The sequence below is a fragment of the Pinus tabuliformis genome, chromosome J (assembly GCF_031772625.1).
Source record: "Pinus tabuliformis cultivar Carrire ecotype Pingquan chromosome J, CPIR1, whole genome shotgun sequence".
Lineage (NCBI taxonomy): Eukaryota > Viridiplantae > Streptophyta > Pinopsida > Pinales > Pinaceae > Pinus > Pinus tabuliformis.
Window position 1 is genome coordinate 1,174,749,870 of NC_142295.1, and position 22,097 is coordinate 1,174,771,966.

The 22,097-nt window shown below is 39.4% G+C and overlaps 1 protein-coding gene across 3 annotated transcripts in view; it reads right to left on the bottom strand.

Moving 5' to 3' along the window:
* The window catches only part of LOC149231267 (pentatricopeptide repeat-containing protein At4g21190-like), a 187,711-nt gene that overhangs the window by 160,055 nt on the left and 5,559 nt on the right, over positions 1–22,097 (bottom strand). Inside the window, exon 1 of one of the 3 annotated variants that reach the window (XM_089379140.1) lies at positions 11,400–11,754. The exons of 1 other annotated variant lie outside the window; for it this stretch is intronic. In XM_089379140.1, the coding sequence (XP_089235266.1) occupies positions 11,400–11,570 (171 nt within the window). In that variant the 5' untranslated portion in view covers positions 11,571–11,754. Of the gene's footprint in view, positions 1–11,399; positions 11,755–22,097 lie in introns of those variants that run through there. One more of the 3 variants, XM_089379141.1, reaches the window with a different exon arrangement.

Here is a 22,097-nt window from a genome sequence, read left to right on the forward strand (position 1 = left end):
TAAATTCTCCAACATTTAAAATTTGTGGGTTTTAAAGTTTTTAATTTTTTGAGATCCCCAACCAAAGGAATATTGAAAATTTCAAGATATTTTGAACCCTTGGCTCATAGTAGTTAAGTCAAAGTCAACGTTTTGTGGCAATAAACTCAAAATAATCATTTTTGAATAATTAAAATAAAATTAAAAGTGAAATTTGAATTTCCTCAAAAAGTAACTTTATTTCAACAGTGATGATTAAAAGATCATTTGATCTTTATCAACGGTTGATATTGCTTTGACGAGGATCAAGCCAACTAACCATTGGAGATTTTTTCTATAAATTAGGGAGTTCTCTCCATTATTTGGATCCGATTTCTGAATCATGTACTTGCTCTAAGAAAACTCTTGTAACTTTTTTTAGTTAATAAAACGCAAAGACTTTGTGGTTTCAGATCGTGGTGTTCCTATTTCGGATTTATGTGGTAATATTGTTCTTAATATTTTGTTTCTTTTATTTTCATTTGCTAGTTAATAGCCTTTGAGGATTGATCTGTGTACAGGTATCTTACATATATTTCTAGGGTTTTAGAATATCATTTTGATTTTATAGAAGTAGCAAGTATCTCTATTTCTTGATGATTTTATGATGATTTTTAAATCTCTATTAATCTAACAATTAGATCTAAGTGTGCAGAAGTTATCATTCAAGTTTTGGGCGTTTGGAGAAGTCCTCAATTGGACCAACTGACTCTCAGTTTGCAGAATCTAAAAGAGCCCACTGTCTTTTTAATTTCTAAAGTCATTTTATACAATATCTTACTTACAAGATTTTTCTTGGGCTTGTGCCTCTTTAAAATTTCAAATTTATTTCTAAATATTGTGCAAAATTTGTTTAAACCTAGGGGCTGACTGGTGCACATCCTCTAAACCCTTACCTCTTTCATTGATCTAATTGAAAGCAAGATTAATACTAGCATAAAATTTTAGTTATCTGAAATTTAGCAGCAAATTAGTTTGCATCTTTGACTGCATTACATTTCAAAAACATAATTACTTTTAGAAACTTTTGCATGCTATTTTCTTAATATTATTTCAATGTTTTTTCAGTAATTTTCTGAGTTTTTAGATCAAATACATCAATAGATCAAAAAGAATTAAACTCAGAAATTTTCTGAATTTAGCAGCAGATTTAATTTACATTTTTACTGTTGTATAATTGCAGAAATAAAAGTTAGCTTCAGTAACTTTTGCAAACAAATTTATGAAAATTGTTTTATTGTTGTTCAGTGGTTTATTTCTAAGTTTTTTAGATCAAATACATCAATAGATCAGAAAGAATTAAACTCTGAAATTTTCTGAATTGTAATTATCAGTTTGTCATTTAAAATTTTATGTTGTTATACATAGAAATTCTAAATATTGCATGGTTACAGGACTGTTGTTTTAGAATATATTGTTGCTTTTAACATTTGATATAAGAGCAAATTACTAGACTGATATTTTATTAATGTGATATGAGTTTAAAACATTTAGTTTAATTTCTGAAGTTCACTTGTTTTTTACATGTTTATGCAAGTAGCACTAATCTAGTTTTACTTATGTACCTAATGATCTTGATTGAGTATTTCATACAAATGAATTTTTGAATTAAAAGGTGTTTTATTCCAGCATTTTACATTTCAGTCCATTGTACATTACAGTAATTATTTGTGCAGATTTTACATTTTGCAGTGCTGGTATAAGTAAATGCACTCACATTTAGATCCCACCTTTCTGAGCCTTAAGTAACATTTACGACATATTTCATAAATGATTTTAGGCCTTCATTTAACTAAAATTAACCAAGTCCCTGCATTTCACATAGTTTTAAATTTTGCATTTGCATATGAAACAGTCTAGTCTTTTCAGCAGCAGTTTCTCATCCTTTACTTGAACCTTATTTTCTTCGCAAGATAGTTGACTCCACAAAGCACTGGTATCACTTTCTTCAAATAATTTTGAATCTTTAAAATCTTGCGCAATTTAAAACAAGCATTGGTTGCTTAGTTATGTCTCCCAAGTTCGTTGGTTCCCAACTAATCTTTCCTTTTTCCATTTCGATAGGGTCTATCCCCCTTAGTTTGCTATTGGGAGACAACTCAAACGGAGTGATTGGGGATCAGTGTAATAGCCCCCGATCTGAGCCGTTGTCGGAGTGCCTAGACATTCTGTGCGACAACATTTTTTGGCATCGTTGTCAGGGACCAATTTATTGGACCTTGGCTTTGCGACATTTGTCTTAATCATCTTTATCTTCTCAATCTTTCATCATTTCTTATCCCATCAATGCCACATTTTCTGGCGCCATTATATTTCTTCATCTTTTCATCACCTTATCTTTTTCCTCTCACTAATCCTTTCATATTCTCTATCTGCACCTTTAGCACTTGGACATTTCGGTTGGTTTCTTGTTTGAGTGGCGACTCCACTTATTCATCCATTGTTTCTCAGACAAGAAGCCCTCCCTGATATCCAGTTGCTTTTCGCTAACTAACCTTTTAATATTTGCCTTTTGGATGTTGGAGCTAGATTCATGTTCAAGTGGCGACTCCACTTCTTTCATTTTTTTCAAGAATTTCTGCTAGAAGCTCGCTTCTTGTGGATCTATTGATTTTCTTGAGCAAGGATCTCTCTCTCTAGCATCCATTTGGCCCCTCCTTTTCCCTTTCAGTAAGACATCATGGACTTATTCCTTCCTTGTAATTTTGCTAACATTCAAGGTTATCCAAATGACCTTCATAACAATGGCCTTGACAAGTTGCCTTCCTTCCAAGGAAATAATGTGGTTACTGCTACAACTCATCTAAAATCTTTTAGCTCTTGGTTGGGTAAATACGCTGGAGGTGCTGACTATAATGATGAAGATGTGAAAATGAACCTCTTTGTTCTTTCCTTAGAGGAAGATGCTCTGGATTGGTTTTTAGAAAAGCCTGATAATTTGTTTAATTCATTGCAATCGATTATTAATGCCTTTAAGGACAAGTATGGAGACAAAAGAGAAGAAAGACATCTAGTTAAAGCTATCAACATCATAGAGAAGAAAGAAAATGAAACCGTAGAGGAATTTAATAAGAGGTTTAATGGTATTATTAAAGAATTACCTCAAGATTATAGACCTCTTGCCAGGTCTCTTTTGGATTTTTATGTTGATGCCTTTGATGTTGATACTTCTTATGAGTTGAGGCGAGCTAAAACTAATGATTATAAGGTTGCCCAGGTTTTAGCTGAGGAAATTGAAAAGGATAAGAAAGCATCTGGGAAGATTGAAATTTCAAGTTTTGATGAGGGTCTAAGTAAATCAAAAGAATCCAATGAATCTGATGATGACCCTATGCAAATACTAATGCAGAAACTTGAAAGCATGGAACTTAATCAAACAAAGTCGATATCTAATAATGCTAAGGAAATGAGTGCCATGTAAGCTAGGTTGGTCCAAATGGAAAGATCTCAGGCACAAACTTTCCAACCTAGAAATAATAATAATGTCTGGCATAAGAAAGACTCATCTAATCAGCAAAGACCACCAAATCCACTTGAGTCTGTCAAATCCACCAAATCCACCAACTACTTGAGTCACCAAATCCACCAACAACTCCTCTGGCCTTGATCTCTCATGTACTATTCTGACTACAGTACCTCACCAGCTCCACTCTGCAATATTCCTGCAACCTTCTAAACCCCAACAACCTGAAGATGAGAGCTCCTAGGCTCTGTGCAATCCCGGCACCAACAACCCAGCCTCCTCAGCCAACTGCGTCAACCCTCCCAACTACTACGTGGCTCTGCGTGAGGCTTCTTTTGCCTTCCTTAGCCTTTGTGCTGCCTCTACCTGGCTCACCCTTGATGACGCAGGCACTGCGTCACCCTTCCTTGTTGCTGCTCTGCTAGAAACAGCTTCTGTCACCTCGGGACAGCGATTTTCTGCTGCTATTGCTCCACTTGGTTGATGTCCTTTAGTCCTCCTGTGATCTGCAATCACGCTTTGATACCATGTTGAAGTTTCTAATTTTACTTAGTTTGAAACCCTCCATACACTCTCTCTAATTTATTCCTACCCACTTGTTATTTTCCTTAACAAGTTATTTACAATGTAAATACTGAAAATAAACACTAGTGCATGCTCAACATATTACAGATCAGCAACTAAAGGAAACAGAAACAAACACACCATATGACACCATTATTTTTAGACTAATGTCCCCGGAAAAACCCAATGTGGGAAAACCGGTGCAGCTATCTGAGGGTTTTCTTATTAAGCAATAGCAGAGTACAATATGGGTGTCGAAACTGGCCTACCCAACAGAGAATTTCCTTGGCAGTAACACCTCTCAATTTCTGACAAATCTTCTGGCTGAAACCCCGGAAAATCCTTCCGGCAGCTACTCAGCACAAATCTGGCCCAGAAACCCCAGCATCAGCCTCTCCCTGAATTGCGCCAGCCCCTCTCTGCGTCACGCTAGCCCTACATCACCCCGGATGGGTCTACGTCAACCCTAGGATGCCTTGTGTCAGCCCTCTGGCCCTCTGCGTCAATAACGGTGGCCTCTCTAAGGCTCTGCACAGCTCCTGGCTGCCTCTGTGTGGCCCTGCATGAGCCGTAGCTAGCTCTGCATCACTCTCCTTGGCTACTGCGCTGCTCTCCCGGCACTCTCTGCCTCTCTATCTCTCTGTACGCAAATGCCCCGCAGCTGCATCTCCCGATCACTAATTCTATCTCTCTTAACAAACTCTGCTCTAGAGAATAGAATGACTGATCACTCTGGTGTATCCTCCAAGTGACCCTCAAGCCTCCTCTTATACTTTTCCTGTTGACATCTCAACGGCCGAGATTAAGTCCCTAATCAACGGCTGAGATTAGATCTGGCTTGATCCATGTCTTTTGGACCATTCTAACACAGATTCATATTAATACACATTAATATTTTATTACTCCATTAAAAATATTAATTATTTTAATATCTCCTGATCTATTTAGAATCTGCCCAAACCCTTTCTGGGTATTGGAGATCTCATGTGCCCCAACCTCTCCACCAAATTTCGTGGCTAGAGCACATCCGATGCTACCCAAAGGTTCCATCCCGCAAATCATAGGTCTAGTTCATACCAAGACTTCATGACAAACCCTAGTGCTCCAAGTCTTCTTAGGGTTTACTTCACACAAACCCTAAATCTCGTAGCTCTTATATCACACAAAGAGAAAGACTCCAACACAAGTACATCAAGATTACAAGTACATACTTGAATAGTTCATGATAACAAAGGCTTTCTCCTCCCTTTATAAGACTCCCTTGAGGGAAGCCTGTGAAAATTCCTTAAACCTAGGAATTCCTACTATAACACTGATGATATTTCTTCTACTTGTTAGATTTACATAAACAATTTATTTGTACTTTCCTATAGAAAACACCGAAATACATACACTGCAGCCTACACCAATTAAATTATATGTCGAAACAAGAAACTAAACAATAGAGAAAGATACACACAAATGACACAGTTGTTTTTGGACAAATGTCCCCGAAAAAACCCAATGCGGGAAAACTGGTGCAGCAGATCTGAGGGTTTTTATTATTATGCAGTAGTTTTTTGAATACAACTCTAGATGCCCTCCCGGCAATCCAGTTACAAAGAAATACAACTGGCAGAAGAAATTTGTGAGATTACCTCACTCTACCCAGCAAGTCCCGGCTGATCCGGCAGCTGAACCAACATGTCCCCAGCTATTTCTGCATTGCCCCTGCGTGGGCCCAGCATTAGCTCAACTGGAATCGATTTGCTCTCCCAGAGCTCTTACGTCAACCCTCCCAGCTCAGAACGTCAAACCCCAGCAAATTTTCAGACTTTTGCTTGGAGGACTGCGCTACCTCTGTGTGAGCCCTTCTGGCTCAGTGTCAACCCCTCCTAGATCCTGCGCTGCCTCCTTTTGGTGTCTCTCTGCCTCTTTGCTGTGTATCCTGGCTCAGAGAAGACTCTCCAACCAAACTATCCCTGCCCCTCACTGCAAAAGCTCACTATCAATATTCTCTCGGCAGCTACTTTGCTTCAGAGAATCGAATTTCTGAACTCACTCCGTGTGTCTTTCCAAATGACCCTCAAGCCTCCTTAAATAATCTCCTCGTCTTCTAGAAGTTACACCCACAGTTTATATTAATACCCTTTAATTATTCTATTTCCTAAGTTTAGACTTAGGGTCCCATTAAAAATAATTAATTATTTTAACAAAACTGTTTCTGGGTGGAATTTCCCAAAACGCTTTCTGGCTTCTTTGGAATACATGTGCCCAAGCCTCCTTGCAAAATTTGAGACTTAGAGCACATCCGATGCTACCAGAAATCAACACTCCCTCTTAGTGAGGAATGTGCTCTAATAATGCACCCTGCTGGAGCATCACTCTGTTTTGTAACATCTCCCACTACGCTACTGATGTCTGACATGCTTTCCACCAACCTCTGCGCAAATACTGCATTTGCACTGTTGCTGACCCTGCCACTATCAACACTGCATCTGTACTGCAACTCCCTCTGAATTTCTGCATTCGTGCCACTGCTAACACTGCCACTGCCAATTGCCCCTACACTGCAGACTGTTGTTGCTACTGCATTAGCGATGGAAAAAAATCCCAAATTATTGAACTAACTGTGTTCAGTGTGATACCATGTGAATGTTGGATCCTGACTGCTGCTAATCTCTGCGCGAACCCTTTGAATCTTCTGCGTTGCTGTTGGCCTCTGCTCTGTGCCATTTGCACTGCTGCCAACTCTGCGCTGCGTTGTTCAGTCTCTGGCGCTCCTAGCCATTACAACTGTCTCTCCAACACTCCTTGACACCATCCAACACTAATCCATCATGCTACTCTTGATCTAGGCTACCGTAGCAAGGAATTGATCCGAGAGGTGGGTTCCTCAAGGATCCTACCCATCTATAGTTCTTTCGAACTACAGCTCCAAATCAACCCACCTCCCTCCTAGAGGTATCTTAGCTGTCATGGCGAACTCCTCCTCGATCTTCACAAGTGCAACCTTCGAATCGTGCTTCTCATCTTTGTCCTTCTTCCTGAGAGGACATTGTGTTGCATAGTGACCATCTCACCACACCTGAAGCACTTTATCTTTAAGACGTCCTTCTTACGTCTCCGCTACTCCTGTTGCCCCTTTGATGCAAGGGCTACATTCTCCTCCTCCTCCTTGGGCTTCGACCCACTACTGCTGCTTCCGTCAAGCTTACACTTGACTAGATCTCTCCTCAACTCCTCTTGCTTAAGAGTTGCCCACATCTCATCCCAATTCGGCAAAGTCACCCTGCCCAGGATACTTTGGACAAAGACTTGCCACTCATCTGAGATAGAATTGAGGGTCAGTCTAACCAACTCGGAATCTTGAGGTGTAGACCCCACAGCTGATAACTCATCTCAGGTCTCCTGAAGCTTCGTGAGGAACAGATCCACGTGCTCCCCCTTCTGCATCTGAGAAGATCTCAATTTCTACTCAAGGTACATCTTTCGTTGCTCAGAAGATCCTTGATACAGTGTAGACAACACATCCCACATCTCCTTAGCAGTGCCTCTGCTAGCGATGTGACAGACCACATGATCCTTCACTGCGTCAAATATCATTCTCTTTGCCTTCACCATTTCAACTCGGTACTTCTTTAGCAGATCTGCATCTGCAGGCACAACCACCACACTGTCGACATATGTCTTGAGAGCATGCTCATCTAGAAGGAATGACATTCTTGCCTTCCAGATGACATAGTTGGATGCTCTGTCCAATCTATCCTAATCTCTCAAGCCACTGGTTGCCATTTCTGCCACGAAAAACTGTCGAATTGCTCCTCTTCTTACTGTTGTTGCTCAACCAATAAGAGAACGGACTTCTCGCCAGGAAATCTACTGAGGAAAAGTTCCCTCACTGTGCTTCTCTTCTCTTCTGACGTCTTTCTGCCCAGCAAAACGGCCTGTAGAAAAACTGTAGCCCACCAGCTCCTCCTCACGTTGAGGCTTCAGCATTGCTCCCTCTGCCACGGCAAGATTTCGATCAAGAAGCCCTTCTCTATGTCGACTCACTCCAAGAGAGACTACCTCGCAATTCAGCCCTCTAGCTAGGACTGCACAAACCCTCTAGGGTTTCGAACTGCTACCTCCTACAACTATTTCGATCTCCCTCTTCTACTCAGCGCTGGGTTCTTTGGCACTGTTCTTCTTGCTTCACCTGCACTAGCTCTAATACCATGTGAAAATTCCTTAAACCCGAGAATTCCTACTGCAACACTGATGATATTTCTTCTACTTGTTAGATTTACATGAACAAGTTATTTGCAGTTTCCTATGGCAAACATCGAAATACATACACTGCAGCCTACACCAATTAAATTATATGCCGAAACAAGAAACTGAACAATAGAGAAAGATACACACAAATGACACAATTGTTTTTGGACAAATGTCCCCAGAAAAACCCAATGCGAGAAAACCGGTGCAGCAGATCTAAGGATTTTTATTATTATGAAATAGTTTTCTGAATACAACTTTGGATGCCCTCTCGACAATCCAGTTACAGAGAAATACAACTGACAGAAGAAATTTGTGAAATTACCTCACTCTACCCAGCAAGTCTCAGCTGATCCGGTAGCTGAACCAACGTGTCCCCAGCTATTTTTGCGTTGCCTCTGTGTGGGCCCTACATCAGCTCAACTGGGAATCGATTTGCTCTCCTGGAGCTCTGACGTCAACCCTCCCGGCTCAGAACGTCAAACCCCAGTAAATTTTCAGACTTCTGCTTGGAAGATTGCGCTGCCTCTGCATGAGCCCTTCTGGCTCAGCGTCAACCCCTCCTGGGTCCTGCGCTACCTCCTTTTGGTATCTCTCTGCCTCTTTGCTGCGTATCCCAGCTCTAGAGAAGACTCTCCAACCAAACTATCCTTGCCCCTCACAGCAAAAGCTCACTATCGATATTCTCCTGGCAACTGCCCAGCTTCAGAAAATCGAACTTTTGAACTCACTTTGTGTGTCTTTCCAAATGACCCTCAAGCCTCCTTAAATAATCTCCTCATTGATATTCAACGGCCCAGATTAGAAGCTAATCAATGGCTAAGATCATTTTTGCTTGATCCTCGTCTTCTTCTAGAAGTTACACCCACAGTTTATATTAATACCCTTTAATTATTTTATTTTCCTAAGTTTACACTTAGTGCCCCATTAAAAATAATTAATTGTTTTAATAAAACTATTTATGGGTGGAATTTCCCAAAACACTTTTTGGGTTCTTTGGAATACATGTGCCAAAGCCTCCCTGCAAAATTTGAGACTTAGAGTACATCCGATGCTACCAGAAATCAACAAGGCCAACAACAAAAAAGTGCACTAAGTCCACACCAATCTAGCCTAGGTCACTAGACTAAGTCCAGAAGTGGAGTGCTCCTCTAACAAAAGAGTACACATGCCATTAGTGGATGGGCACCACCTCCCAAATGGACCACATTCCATGCTAAGCCTCCACATGTCAAACGCTCCTCATCACAAGGCTACACACTCTCCATGACAAGCTCCAACGCTCCTCCACTTGTGTGTATCTAGGTCCACAAGCAATCTTCAGTGGAACACCCTCCAAGCAAGACTCCTCAAGCCATGCGCTCTACCTCGACCCATGTGCGACATGATCCCTATGCTCCTAGGGCCAAGCACCCTTTCTCCTCATGTCTATCCCTCCTTCATAAGATAGCTCAACCTCCTAAACCAAGCACCCATCATCCTCAACATGTCTCTATCTAGAAAATGTCAACTACCATATAGAGTCTAGACTACTAGGGGCAAGCACCCTTTCTCCTCATGCCTAGCCCTCCTTCATAAGATAGCTCAACCTCCTACATCAAGCACTCATCCTCCTCAACATGCTTCCATGTAGCAAATGTCAACTACTATATAAGATAACTACCTCCACAAGAAGTATTCCTCCTCTAGCACATATCTTGAGGAAACGCATCCACCTATAGTAAGCGCTCAAAATGTCAATCAACCAAAACAATTTAAGAAATTAGCATACAACAAGAGGCTAGGGTTTCACCATGCACTATACATCACATGAAACACACCCATAACATGGTCTAAACACTTTTACAGCAACCAAAAGGCTAACAAAATCTAACATTCAGAATGAGAAGAGAAAAAATTCCTCTATTAGGAACAACACAAGTGGAGTGTTCTACTCCTAAATATAAAAGAACCAACTAGAAATTTGGAATAGAACATGTATCCTCTTGCAATAGCACAAGTGGAGCACCTTCCTCATAAAGAGTACACTAAATGCATGGAAGAAAAATGATTGTTGCTAGCTTGCATTGCGTTCATTGCAATTAAATTCACCCAGGCCATTTTAAACTTGTCAGGAGAAACTTAAAAGAATCAATCTTAATTCACCTACCTCTACAAAATGGCTTTCAAATTGACCAGGATGTAGTCATGTTTATTTTTCCAGAATTATGATGTGTTGACTTAGAAAATCACTTTAAGAATGCTGCGGGATTTGTCTTTTCCCAGCAATAGTAGGAAAATGAACCTTTCTTCTTTTAAATCCAGTGATTTCTAAAATCAATTCTCTCTATTTTTTATTTCACTGTTTTGTTATGGACATTCATTTTTCTCGCATTCGTCGGACAGGTGGCCAATACCAATATTGGACAAATGTAAAAGAAAAGTTCTCCAGCACTTGCCCAAAAGCTTTTATCGTAGCATGCCCTTAAATAATGCCGGAAAACCGTACTTTTCCGGAGCTCATCGGAAATATAATCCCTACGCGTAGTCTAACTATTCGATGATTTTGTCCCTTTTTAGGCATATTTCCAGGCAATGTCACCCCAACTCGGCAGGGATTTTTTCTAATGGTAAGTTTTAGCCCTGTAATATGAAGAAAATGCTGAGAATTTTTCAGGACACTGAATCCATTTATGGATTAAAAAATACATTTATTACTCTTTTTATTAAAAAAATACATTTTAAATAACAAGAAATTATTATCTCCTTATAAAATCACAATCTCCCTAAAAATTTATCACAAAATTTGGTTGTATCACAAAATTATGGTGAAAAAAGCAAAAACCAAATCCATATCTGGTGCCGCCAACTGCTTTGAGGAGGAGGTTGGCTGATGTCTTCCTTTAATGTTCTAAAAATTTTGCATATTATAAGCTGCTTCACTAAAAGCATTACGAGCTGCTGTTACCTCTGGGACTAATTGAACGCTCTAGCTATTGCAACTAACAATAAGAAGCAGACTCACAATAAATTAAGCAGAATTCCAATGTGTGAAGTTAAAGTGGTGACATACTGGGGTAAAACCTTAATAATGGATAGCATAAATAACAAATTTAAGACAGATAGAGTCACAGACCTTCTCACTCTTCTTAGCAGAGGCTAAAATATCCGCTCCTCCACTTTTAGCGACATGACAAGTAAATGCAAACCATTTATTTTCAAGTATTCGCCAATCTGATAGATCGCAAGCCATTAACGTGCGTGGAAGATAACGGCGAACTTGCGAAAGTGTCGTGACTGCCTCCATTCGGTATAAATTCTTCTGCTAACTTGCCTAATTGGCAGTTGAAAGGTTGGACATGTCGTTGCCGGCCATGTCTATAACCTCGTGCGCTGCAGATTGCTTTCAAAAGTTTTGAATTCGAAGGAGAATGTCGTAGAAGCCACCAGAGTCTTAAGAGTCTTGTTCGGATGGTTTCCTTGTTAATATATTGTGGATTTTAAATTTTACACAACAGATATTTAAAAAATACACCGTATTCTATGATATGAACACGCGGCATCGAAAGAACCTTGATAAATGACCGTACTTGATAGATGAAGTTAATAAATATTTGGAGAGTATAGTTGGTACTTAAAATAAGATTATAATCTAATTTATATAAAGTTATTTTATTTTGGGAGGAAAATTCAATGTTTTAAAAAAAAAAATTAATACAAGAAAATTGCATTATCTTCAAAATAATGTTGGGAAGATCAATTTAGAAAGGGAATAGTGGTTCTCAAAGTCTCAATAGCCATGAGTTAACAAATAGATGAAGTTAATATTGGAGAGTATAGTTGGTATTTAAAATAAGATTATAATCTAATTTATATAAAGTTATTTTGGTTAGAATAAGAGGAAAATTCAATGTTCTTAAAAATTGATTAAAAAAAAAAAAATTAACACAAGAAAATTGCATTATCTTCAAAATAATGTTGGGGAGATCAATTTAGAAGGGGAATAGTGGTTCTCAAAGTCTCAATAGCCATGAGTTAACAAATATAATTCAAAGTGCACTTGACAAGTGCAAAAGAGCAAAAAATAGGAAATTTGAATCAAATTGTTTTCCTGTAAATGCTTGGTTTGATGAGGAATGCAAAATGGCTAGGAAAACCTTGAAAAAGGCAAAAGAGGAGAAGATGAATGTTAAATTATATATGCAGATTTTAAAAAGGAAAAAAGATGAGTTCATGCAAACAAGGTGAGAAGAGTTAATATATCTAGGCAAGAGCCCAAAGTTTTTTTGGCATGGACTTCAACTAAGGAAGAAGCAAATTGAAAATAATATTACAATCAATCAATGGTTTGACTATGCAAGAAAACTCTATGAGAAAGAATCAGAGGATGAGCCTCCTCCCACGATCAACACAACTACAATTTTTTTCACATTACACGAAGTGGAGACAGGAATTAAGAAGTTGAAAACAGGAAAGGCAAAGGACTTTGTTGAACTTCAAGCAGAATATCTAAAGTGGGGAATGAACATTCTTGCATCACACATCATGGAAATATTCAACAACATCATTTGGCAAGGAAGTTGATAGACAAAGCCCAATCCTAATAGATAAATATCCGCCCAAGAGGAAAGTGTCGAAAACTGCAGAAGATGATTGCAGATTGAAGGAGATTCTCAATCACACAAGCAGAGTTCTGGAGATGGAGGATAAAAACAACAGACTTGGACCAGAAGAGAGGAAAATGCTTAACATTTTCAGAGGATGGCTTAAAGATAACATCAACGACATCCCAACTAACCATCTTTCTCATTTTGGGAATATCTTCAACCAATGGAGCGTTAGAATGGAAAAACAGGAGGCAGATCCCAAACCTCTCAATTCAAGCAAAGAAGGAGGTATGTTGGCTCTTACAATCCTAGATCCAGGCATACATGATCGAGGAAAAGAGGGTAGGAAGACGACAAGAGAAGTAATCAAGGAAGCAGGTGAACTTCTGCTCAATTCGGGACAAGTGGGACAACTAACAGATTATTTTCCCAGATCCGTCGTCTCCTCTCAATGAAAATTATTTCTTGGAATATTCAGGGCTTCAACAACAAAGGTAAGCTTTGATCTCTCAAAGCAAAAATAATTAAAGTTAAATCATATATTGTGATTCTACAGGAAACTAAAATGATAGTAGAAAATTTATTGGAGGCTAGCCAGTATTGTTGGAAGAATAATGAAGTCATGATGATAAACGCCATTGGCATGGTTGGTGGCATCACAGTGCTATGGAACCCCACCCAAGTAATATGCAAGGACTAGATTGGCACCCGTTATACTATGTCTGGAAACTTTCGGCCTATCAGATCTGAAAAGTGGTATAGCCTAAGAGCAGTCTACGGGCCCTCCACTCCCAAAGCAAAGGAGCCTTTTCTTAAAGAGATCCACTCCCTCTTATCCATTTTTGCTTCTTCAGATTGGATCTGAGGGGGACACTTTAACCTAATCCAAAATTTGGAAGAAAATTGTGGAGGGGTTAAACTGTTAGATCCAAGCTCCACAACGTTTAATGATCTAATTGAGGAGCTTCACTTGGCGGATGTGAACACAAAATTGGAGCTTCATACTTGGAATAGCATTAGAGGTGGCTAAAACTAGGTGGCTTTCTGTCTGGATCACTTCCTTCTGTCTGAAGAATTACTCTTAAAGGATCTATTTATTGAAGCATCAAGCTTGCCTTCTCTTGGCTCAAATCATTGGCTTATTTGTCTCACTCTAGCCTCTCACTCTCCCCCAAAGAATAAACCCTTTCGTTTTGAAATATTTTGGTTACGACACCTGGGTTTCATGGGTAAATTAGAAGATTGGTGGAAGTCCCTAGAGGTGGCCACAAGGCCCTGCATGCAAATCTTCCAAAGGAAACTCAAAGCCCTCAAATTAAAAATTAAAATTTGGAATCTAGAGGAGTTTGGTGATATATTCACTGAGAAATGGAAGTTGGAGGAAAGAATAGAGAAGATCCAGATGCAAATAATATGTGAAGGATGATTCGAGGCATTGGCAAGTGAAGAAGGTCACCTACTATTGCAACTCAAAGAACAGCAACTTCAAGAGGAAGCATTATGGCGGCAAAAGTCTAGAATTCAATGGCTTCAAGAGGGGGAGCAGAACTCAAAGTTTTTCCATAGATTTATGATTAGTGACTGGCAACACAACTGTATCACTTCGCTTATTTCCGAGGAGGGGGTCTGCCTAGAAAATCACCAAGATATGGAACAAGAACTCATCTCTTTTTATTCATCGCTCCTGTCTGAGGAAAATATAGACCAAACTTAAGATATCGAGTCCATCACCCGTCATATCCCTAGACTTGTGATTGCGGAGCAAAATGAGGCTTTACTAAGACTAGTCTCATTTGAAGAAGTGGAAATTGTAGTCAAAGCAATTCCATCCAACAAGGTGCTTGGCCCAGATGGGTTAACCTCTAATTTTTTCAAGGTTTGTTGGTCCTTTATGGGCCCCAAAATCGTTGATCTCGTGGAGCAGTCTTGTCGGTGCAGGTAAGTCTAGTGTGGATTAAATGCCACCTTCCTTATTCCTATTCCTAAATCCAAAGAGGCCAACACCCCTAGTGGTTTTAGGATTATTACATTGTGCAATGTGATATACGAGATCCTCTCCTCTATTCTGGTTCGTTGGTTGAAACCAATTCTTCACCAAATTATCAGCACAGAGCAATCAGGGTTTGTTGAAGGGCGACAAATTCTGGATGGCATTGTATCTGCTCATGAAATTATTCATTCTCTCAAGCGCCACAAAAAACAGGGGTTGCTGTTAAAATTGGACTTATAAAACACTTATGACCGTCTCAGCTGGTCATATCTTCTCTTGGTCATGTGTGCTTTCGGTTTTGTAGAGGATTGGCTTAGTTGGATCCACTACATGATCTCGACCCCTTTCTTTTCCATCTTGGTTAACGACACTCCCTCTTCAACTTTTCGATCTTCCAGGGGTCTCAAACAAGGAGATCTGATTTCGCCCTTCCTTTTCATTATAGTTGCAAAGGATCTGAGTCATCTAATTAAGGCGGTGAAACTCCACAATGATCTAAGAGGCCTTCACCTTCCAGGAATTGACATTTCTATGACCCATAAGAAATTCATTGATGATAATATATTGTATGGAGAGCCCATGGTTCGGGAAGCTGTCATGATTGATGGGATCCTTGCGGAATTTGAAGCTGCCTCAGGTATGCTCCTTAATAAGGACAAATCTAACATTTATTTCTTTAATACTCCTCATCTTATTCAACTTTTTCTCGCTCGCATCCTAGGCTTCTCTATAGGGATTCTTCCCTCAAATTACTTGGGTGTTCCCCTATTGGCTAATCTTCTCCGCATTGCTCCTTGGAAAGATGTATGCTCCAAAGTATTAAAAATTTGTCACACTGGACATTCAGGGTCCTTAACTTGGCTAGGCGTGCTAGTCTCCTCAAATATGTTTTGCAAGCTATCCCACTCTACTAACTCTCTGTCCTTCCCCGCCCCCAAGAGCATATATAGAGAATTGAATTCCATCTTTAGAAAATTATTATGGCAAGGAGCCACCCTTGAAAAGAAATGGCCCATTGTTTCCTCGAACAAAATCTGCCTCCCCAAAGCCCAAGGGGGTCTTGGCCGGCAAGATCCTGAGGAGCTGAAAGCGCCTTTCGGGGCTAAGCTTTGGTGGCGGTGGATCTAGGGTGGCATGAAGAAATGGAAAAGGATATGATTCCAGAAATATGAACGAGGAAAAACCCAGTGCATGTTGCTCCGAGATCACTCCTTCCCTTTAGGATCTATTATATGGACCCTGGCCAATCATAATAGCTACCTTATTTGAGATCACTTTTTTTGGGAAATTAAGGATGGAAAATCGACTTTATTCTAGGAGGACTCGTGGCAACAACTCCCTCGCTTTGATAGAGATGCCTCCCTTCAGGCTCTAAAAGCCCTTCTTTAGCACCAAAGTGAGGGGCGAGTATCCAATTATTGGCTTGAGCAACCAAATAATCAGCGCCGGAGACATTGGAAAATTGATTCAGACTAACATCTCGTGGTACCTCAAGAAGATTGGATGAATCTTTGGCAACAAGCATAGGTGTATCCCTTTCTCTTTGGAGCACGATAAACTAAGATGGAGATATTCGTCATCAGGATCCTTCTCCCTCAAAGAAGCATATCTCATCAAGGTTGGAGCCCAAACCACGGCAAGACGAAAAATCTGGAGTAAAATCTGGGGGGTAAGATCTGGCCCAAAGTTGCACATTTTCTTTGGCTCATGGGCATAAGAGAATCCTTACTTGGGCTCGTTTGATGAAGTTTTTTTGGGTCCCTCTCAGTGCCCCCTATGTAGAAACCAAGAGCAAACTTTACAACACCTTTTGAATGCATGCCCTATTGTTGGAGAAGTATGGGAGATGGTTGGTAGCCTATTTGGCCCCTTTGATCGCCATTAGGAAGACATTTGGAGACGATTGAAAATTGGCCCCATCATAGATTCAAAAACTTGATTTTCAACAGAGCATGGTGTCTGATCTTGGGTTTTATCCTTTGGAATATCTAGAAAAAAGGAATTGTGTCATCTTTCATGAACAGATCCCTTCCAGTGCCATCTGGAGTATAGCTAAAGAAAATACAAGGGAGACAATTCTAACAGAGAAATGGTCTCCTGATGACTGCAAAACTTATCCTCATGAGACAAATATTCTTCTTTCACTAAACCTCTCTCAAGATATGACTCTCCCTTTTTCTTCTCCAATAAGGGATCCTCCAATATGATCCCCATTTGTCTTCATTCGACCTCCTCCCAATTGTATTCAAATCAACTTTGATGGTGTATTCAAATGTAACCTAGGCCTGACGGGGTACGGTGGTATTCTGCACAATTTTAGGGGTTCCCCTACTAGTTTTTATGTCAGCTACTGTGGATACACTACAAACAATGTAGTTGAACTTGTTGCTTTAGAGTAGGGACCCACTCTTTCTCTACATCGGAATTGCTCAAAGATCCATATCACAGGGGATTCTAAATTGGTTGACGAGATGGCCCAAAAGATCTTTGATGGTTCTCCTATCTTCAAAATTGATCAGAAATGGTGTCTTAAGGCATAACTGGTTAGGATAAAACATATCTTGGAAAGATTTGATTATGCCACGTCCTCTGAGCTGGAAACAAAGTGGTTGATTGGCTGGCCAATTGTGGAGTGGTGAATCAGCACAGAAACTTTGCCACTCCATGGCATGATACCTTGAGCACCACTGATTTAGATCCTGGCGAATCTTAGACTCTCCAGGACCTTCTTGAAGTTGACTCCTCTCTTCCCAATGGGGGTGATCAAAACCAGGTACAAATGTCTCAAGTGCGGCCTTTGGGGCCTGGTCCTTCGCCATGCAGGTATTAACTCTTCCTTAATGTGCATCCTTGCAATTAATTCCCTTGTGTGATTATTTATTCCACGTAGCCGATTGTTAAATTTGATGTCTGGAGAGAATTTCACTATAGTTTGGAAGCTTGGGCGATGAATTTGGGTCATGAGGAGTTTGGAGGTGTTTGGGTCTAGTGCCATGATGGCTCTATAGGGTTTCGACCTTAGCTAAGGAGCGACATGGGTGACTATGGTTTTCTGGTTTGGGTTTGGTTCTGTCTACTAGTCTACCTCTAGGATCCTAGAACCCGAGAGGACGGTGTCTAGTATAATATCCACGCCATTGTTGGTCATAGGTTGTCCCCACGTCTTCGGAAGCTTTCGGTTCCTCCCTCTGGTGCGTGTGGTAAGGTCTTTGTGTATTTCACATCCTCCGCATGCTTATTTTGTTGAGTGGTCTTTGTGTATTTCACATCCGTTGTGGCCTTAGCGTTCACAATTCCTCCTAGTCTACAATGGCATGAAAGCGATACCCCGACCTTTAGTAATTTCAGTAGGTGGTCTTGGAGTCTGTTCTGGGTCGAAGTCACTAAAATTACTCCTCTTCTCAACCGGGGTTGTGTTTTTTGTTCTTGTAAATTCCTTGGGTTGTGGGTGGGGTCTGTCCAGTCCAGCTCTTCGGTCTAGGTGTAGTCTTGCCCATCTTGTTCCATTTCTCATTATGTCAGACTTTCAGTATCTTCTCCGTTGGGGTAGCGGTTCCATGGTCTTTGGTTTTGTATTATTTCTTGCGGGTCCATCGACGAACTCTTTTTGGTCTTCACCCTCAGAGGGTCGTCAGCCTCTGTCAATTTCAGTATGCCCCGCCAACAGGGCTGACGCTGTCGAGGGAGGGGCCAACATGCCTAGGAAGGTCACCCTGAGCCTGGACACAACTCGTCCTCCACAAACTTGACTCACCAGGGGATAGAGGGTACAAAAGCTATTTATCCAGTTCGTTCTCCAGGGCACATTGAGGCCCCTGCTTCTATGGATTCCATTGGTGAGCAGTTGCGGCACATCCAAATTGATTTGGACATCCTCAGGGACCACAAGTATGATGATCGAAATGAAATAGTGGCCTATCTTACTGATATTCAATACAGTGAAAATGAAATTCTGGCTCAACTGGACAATCTCTGATGCAGTCACCGTCGCACCAATGATCACCTTTGTAGCTGGGAAATGCGAGTGGAACACATTAATTTCCACATTCATGATTGTGTTGGTTACTTTGCAGCTCCCCCTGTACTTCCCCCGCACCCCCCTCCTTGATATGTCGATATCAGTTTTGGTCTCCTTTTTTGTTATTCCTAGTATGCTACGGTTTCATTGCCTTATGAAAATAATGTATGTCAAGTGTCATTTTTGGTATCCTCAAGTCCCCAATCTCAAAAAGTTTGGTCGGAATGGGAGTCGGACACTGTTGAGATTCATTTTCTATGCTATGCTATTTTGAAAATCTAATGAAATTTTTTTTATCGAAAAAAAATATAATTAAAAAATAAACTCATTTAATCTTATAGCAAACTTTTCCCACCCACACACACATATAATTCTTATCAAACTTCATGTTATTACTCTACTCATTATTATTGAAACTTTCATGAGTTTTGTTCATATTTACCCCACTAGAAAGAAAAAAATAGTAAAATAAATTTTCTTTTTTATTAATTCTACTAAAAACTATACAATGCCAACTAATTTTTATTATACATGCATTTATTTATTATTAGAATTTAAAAATCACAATATACACGTGAGAATTACAGTGACACACCTTTTATCCTCAGTCATTATTATTGAAACTTTCACTCAATTCTCTCTCTTCAAGAAGCCATTAATTAATGTGATAACAGCCCACACTAAGATTACTAGATTATAAAATTGTGAGGAACGAATTTACATGGATAACTTTATTTGTGTCAGTTATGGAAATTAGTATGGCTTCCACCACTTGTTATAGTATGCATCGCTAACTATGAGTAAAGAATTGGTGCGTTTGATTGAGGAAATTCAAACTAAGATTAAAGAATTAGTTAAATATTTATATATAAATTGGCAATACCAACCTCCAATTAATCATCAACATGTCAAATCAATTTTGAACTACTTCCCAATATACCTTAAAAAAACTCACGTGTTTAATCTTATATATATATATATAAATATAAAATTTTACATAAAATTTAAAAAAAAAAAATCAAGGTGGGAAAATGTTAAAAATCTTTAATATTTTACTTAAAAACCTATGATTTATTATAATTATAGAAAATTGAATTTTAAAGAAATATATAAATAAATTAAATACCAAAAAATAAACTCAACCAATAAACTTTTATATATAAATCATGCTTCATACACAACAAAGTTTAAAATCAAATTAAAATCATAATCATGTTTATAGGGAACATGATTCAAACTAATGGTGAAGCAAGCGTAGATCTGTAAATTTTATTTCTAATTTCTTCACATCTGGCACAATATAACAGGATTTTGTTTCCATAAAACAAATATACATATATATGTATATTAATAGCTAGAAGCTAAAAACGCGTGTGTTTAATTATGAGGTATAAATGTTGGAGCCACAATGTTTGTCCAAAAGTATATTCCACGCCCCCCTGACTCGGATGTGCAAAGGAGTCATTGAGTATGCATTCCACACAGTCGCCCAACCAAGATCTACACTACGCATTTAGTTGTTGAGCAGAGCAAGGCACTCAATGTTTTGTTTTGTTTTATGAAAAAAAGCAGCATCTATATTTATATAAAGCATATTTACATAGAGATTCAGAGATATGCTTAGAAGCAAAATGATAAAAAGGCTGTGTTGAACAGAGCACATCTAAAGTGAAGAAAACTTTACATGGAGAGATGAAGGTTGAAGTATGTTAGCAAAAAATACTATCTCCGCTCATAGACACCAGGATGACCATTCAGGCCCATATAGATAAAATCATACCCCACCAGATTGAGGAAGATCAAAAAGGTAATAGAGAAAACATACCTTTTGTGAAGATGAAGAGGCATGAGCAAAAAAGATATAAACTGAGGGAGACAAAAACAAAATGGATTAAGTACCCGGCGAGGAAAAGTCTTCAATCTGATATGTGGTTGATCCCATTTGAATCTCCATTTTCCATACACCCGGCTGGATTGATAGCCCTTTCTTTGACAGAATATCAGCACGATGATTATAGGATCTGTCCACATGATTGATAGAAAAGTCCTTTCTTCTGTTCCATAATACGTTTATCCTATTCATCCACCCTGTTAACATGGGGTTCTTTATAGATAATTTCCCTGTGACATGCTCAATCATGATTTTAGAGTCACCGTAGATCTGAAGATTCTGTATATTAAGGAAGGTACTAAAATGTAGGAGACCAGCAAGGGCCATAGCTTCAGCCTTGTTGTTTGAACCATTCCCTCCATTCCAAAAAATAGAAAGATGTTGTTCTTCATTCATTGATATGAGAAGGCCGCAAGCACATATACTATGTTGTGCTGCCCCATCAAAAAAAGCTCTCGGAAAAACCATCTGTACCCTCCTCTGTACCTTAGAATTCTTGTTTTTATGCGGAGTCATCTTGGTTGGGAGAGAGTTATGAAGAGAAATAATCTTCTCAAACACAGTCTTCTTATCTTCCTTCCCATCTTGGAAAACTAACTTATTCCTCCACTTCCAAACTGACCAAAGAAAGAGTTGAGGAATAGATCTGAATGTAGATTTCTGGGTACTCCACCAGAACAATGCATCTTGCATAGATGAGTGAGGCACCAAACTGAAACCAAAATAGGTAGCAAGATCCTTCCATAACTGAAAAGTGAGACTGCATTTAAGGAACATATGAACATTGTTTTCTCCTTCCTCTTTGCACATTAAGCATATACCCAGACTTGTCCAGTTTCTTTTTTGAAGATTCTCCCAAGTAAGATTTTTATTGTGAAAAACAAGCCAGGAGAAATGAATCATTTTATAGGGGGCCCCAGTTTTCCACAGAGACATCGGGAAAATATTTAGAAAAGGAGAAGGGATTCCTTTAACTAAAATAGAGTAGATGTCCTTTACTTGAACTTCTTCCCCCTCCCTTTTTCCTCTCCAGGTAAGGGAATCATTTTCTTCCATTCTGCATATTCTTGAGTTTTTCATAGTCATCATTATATTGTACCATTGCTGTAATAAATCTCCTCTTAGTCCCATCTTCAGTGGCTCCTTCCAAATAGGAGCACCTCCCTACCACCCTACTATGATTTGACTCCATGTGAAAATACCCATTCAATGAAGAGCAGTTATGATATTTTGAGGAATAAATAAATTCTCCCCTGTTCCCACTATATGATCATACCCAATATAAACATTCCTGCCATTTTGAAGATTCCAAGAGAGGTTTTGCAGAA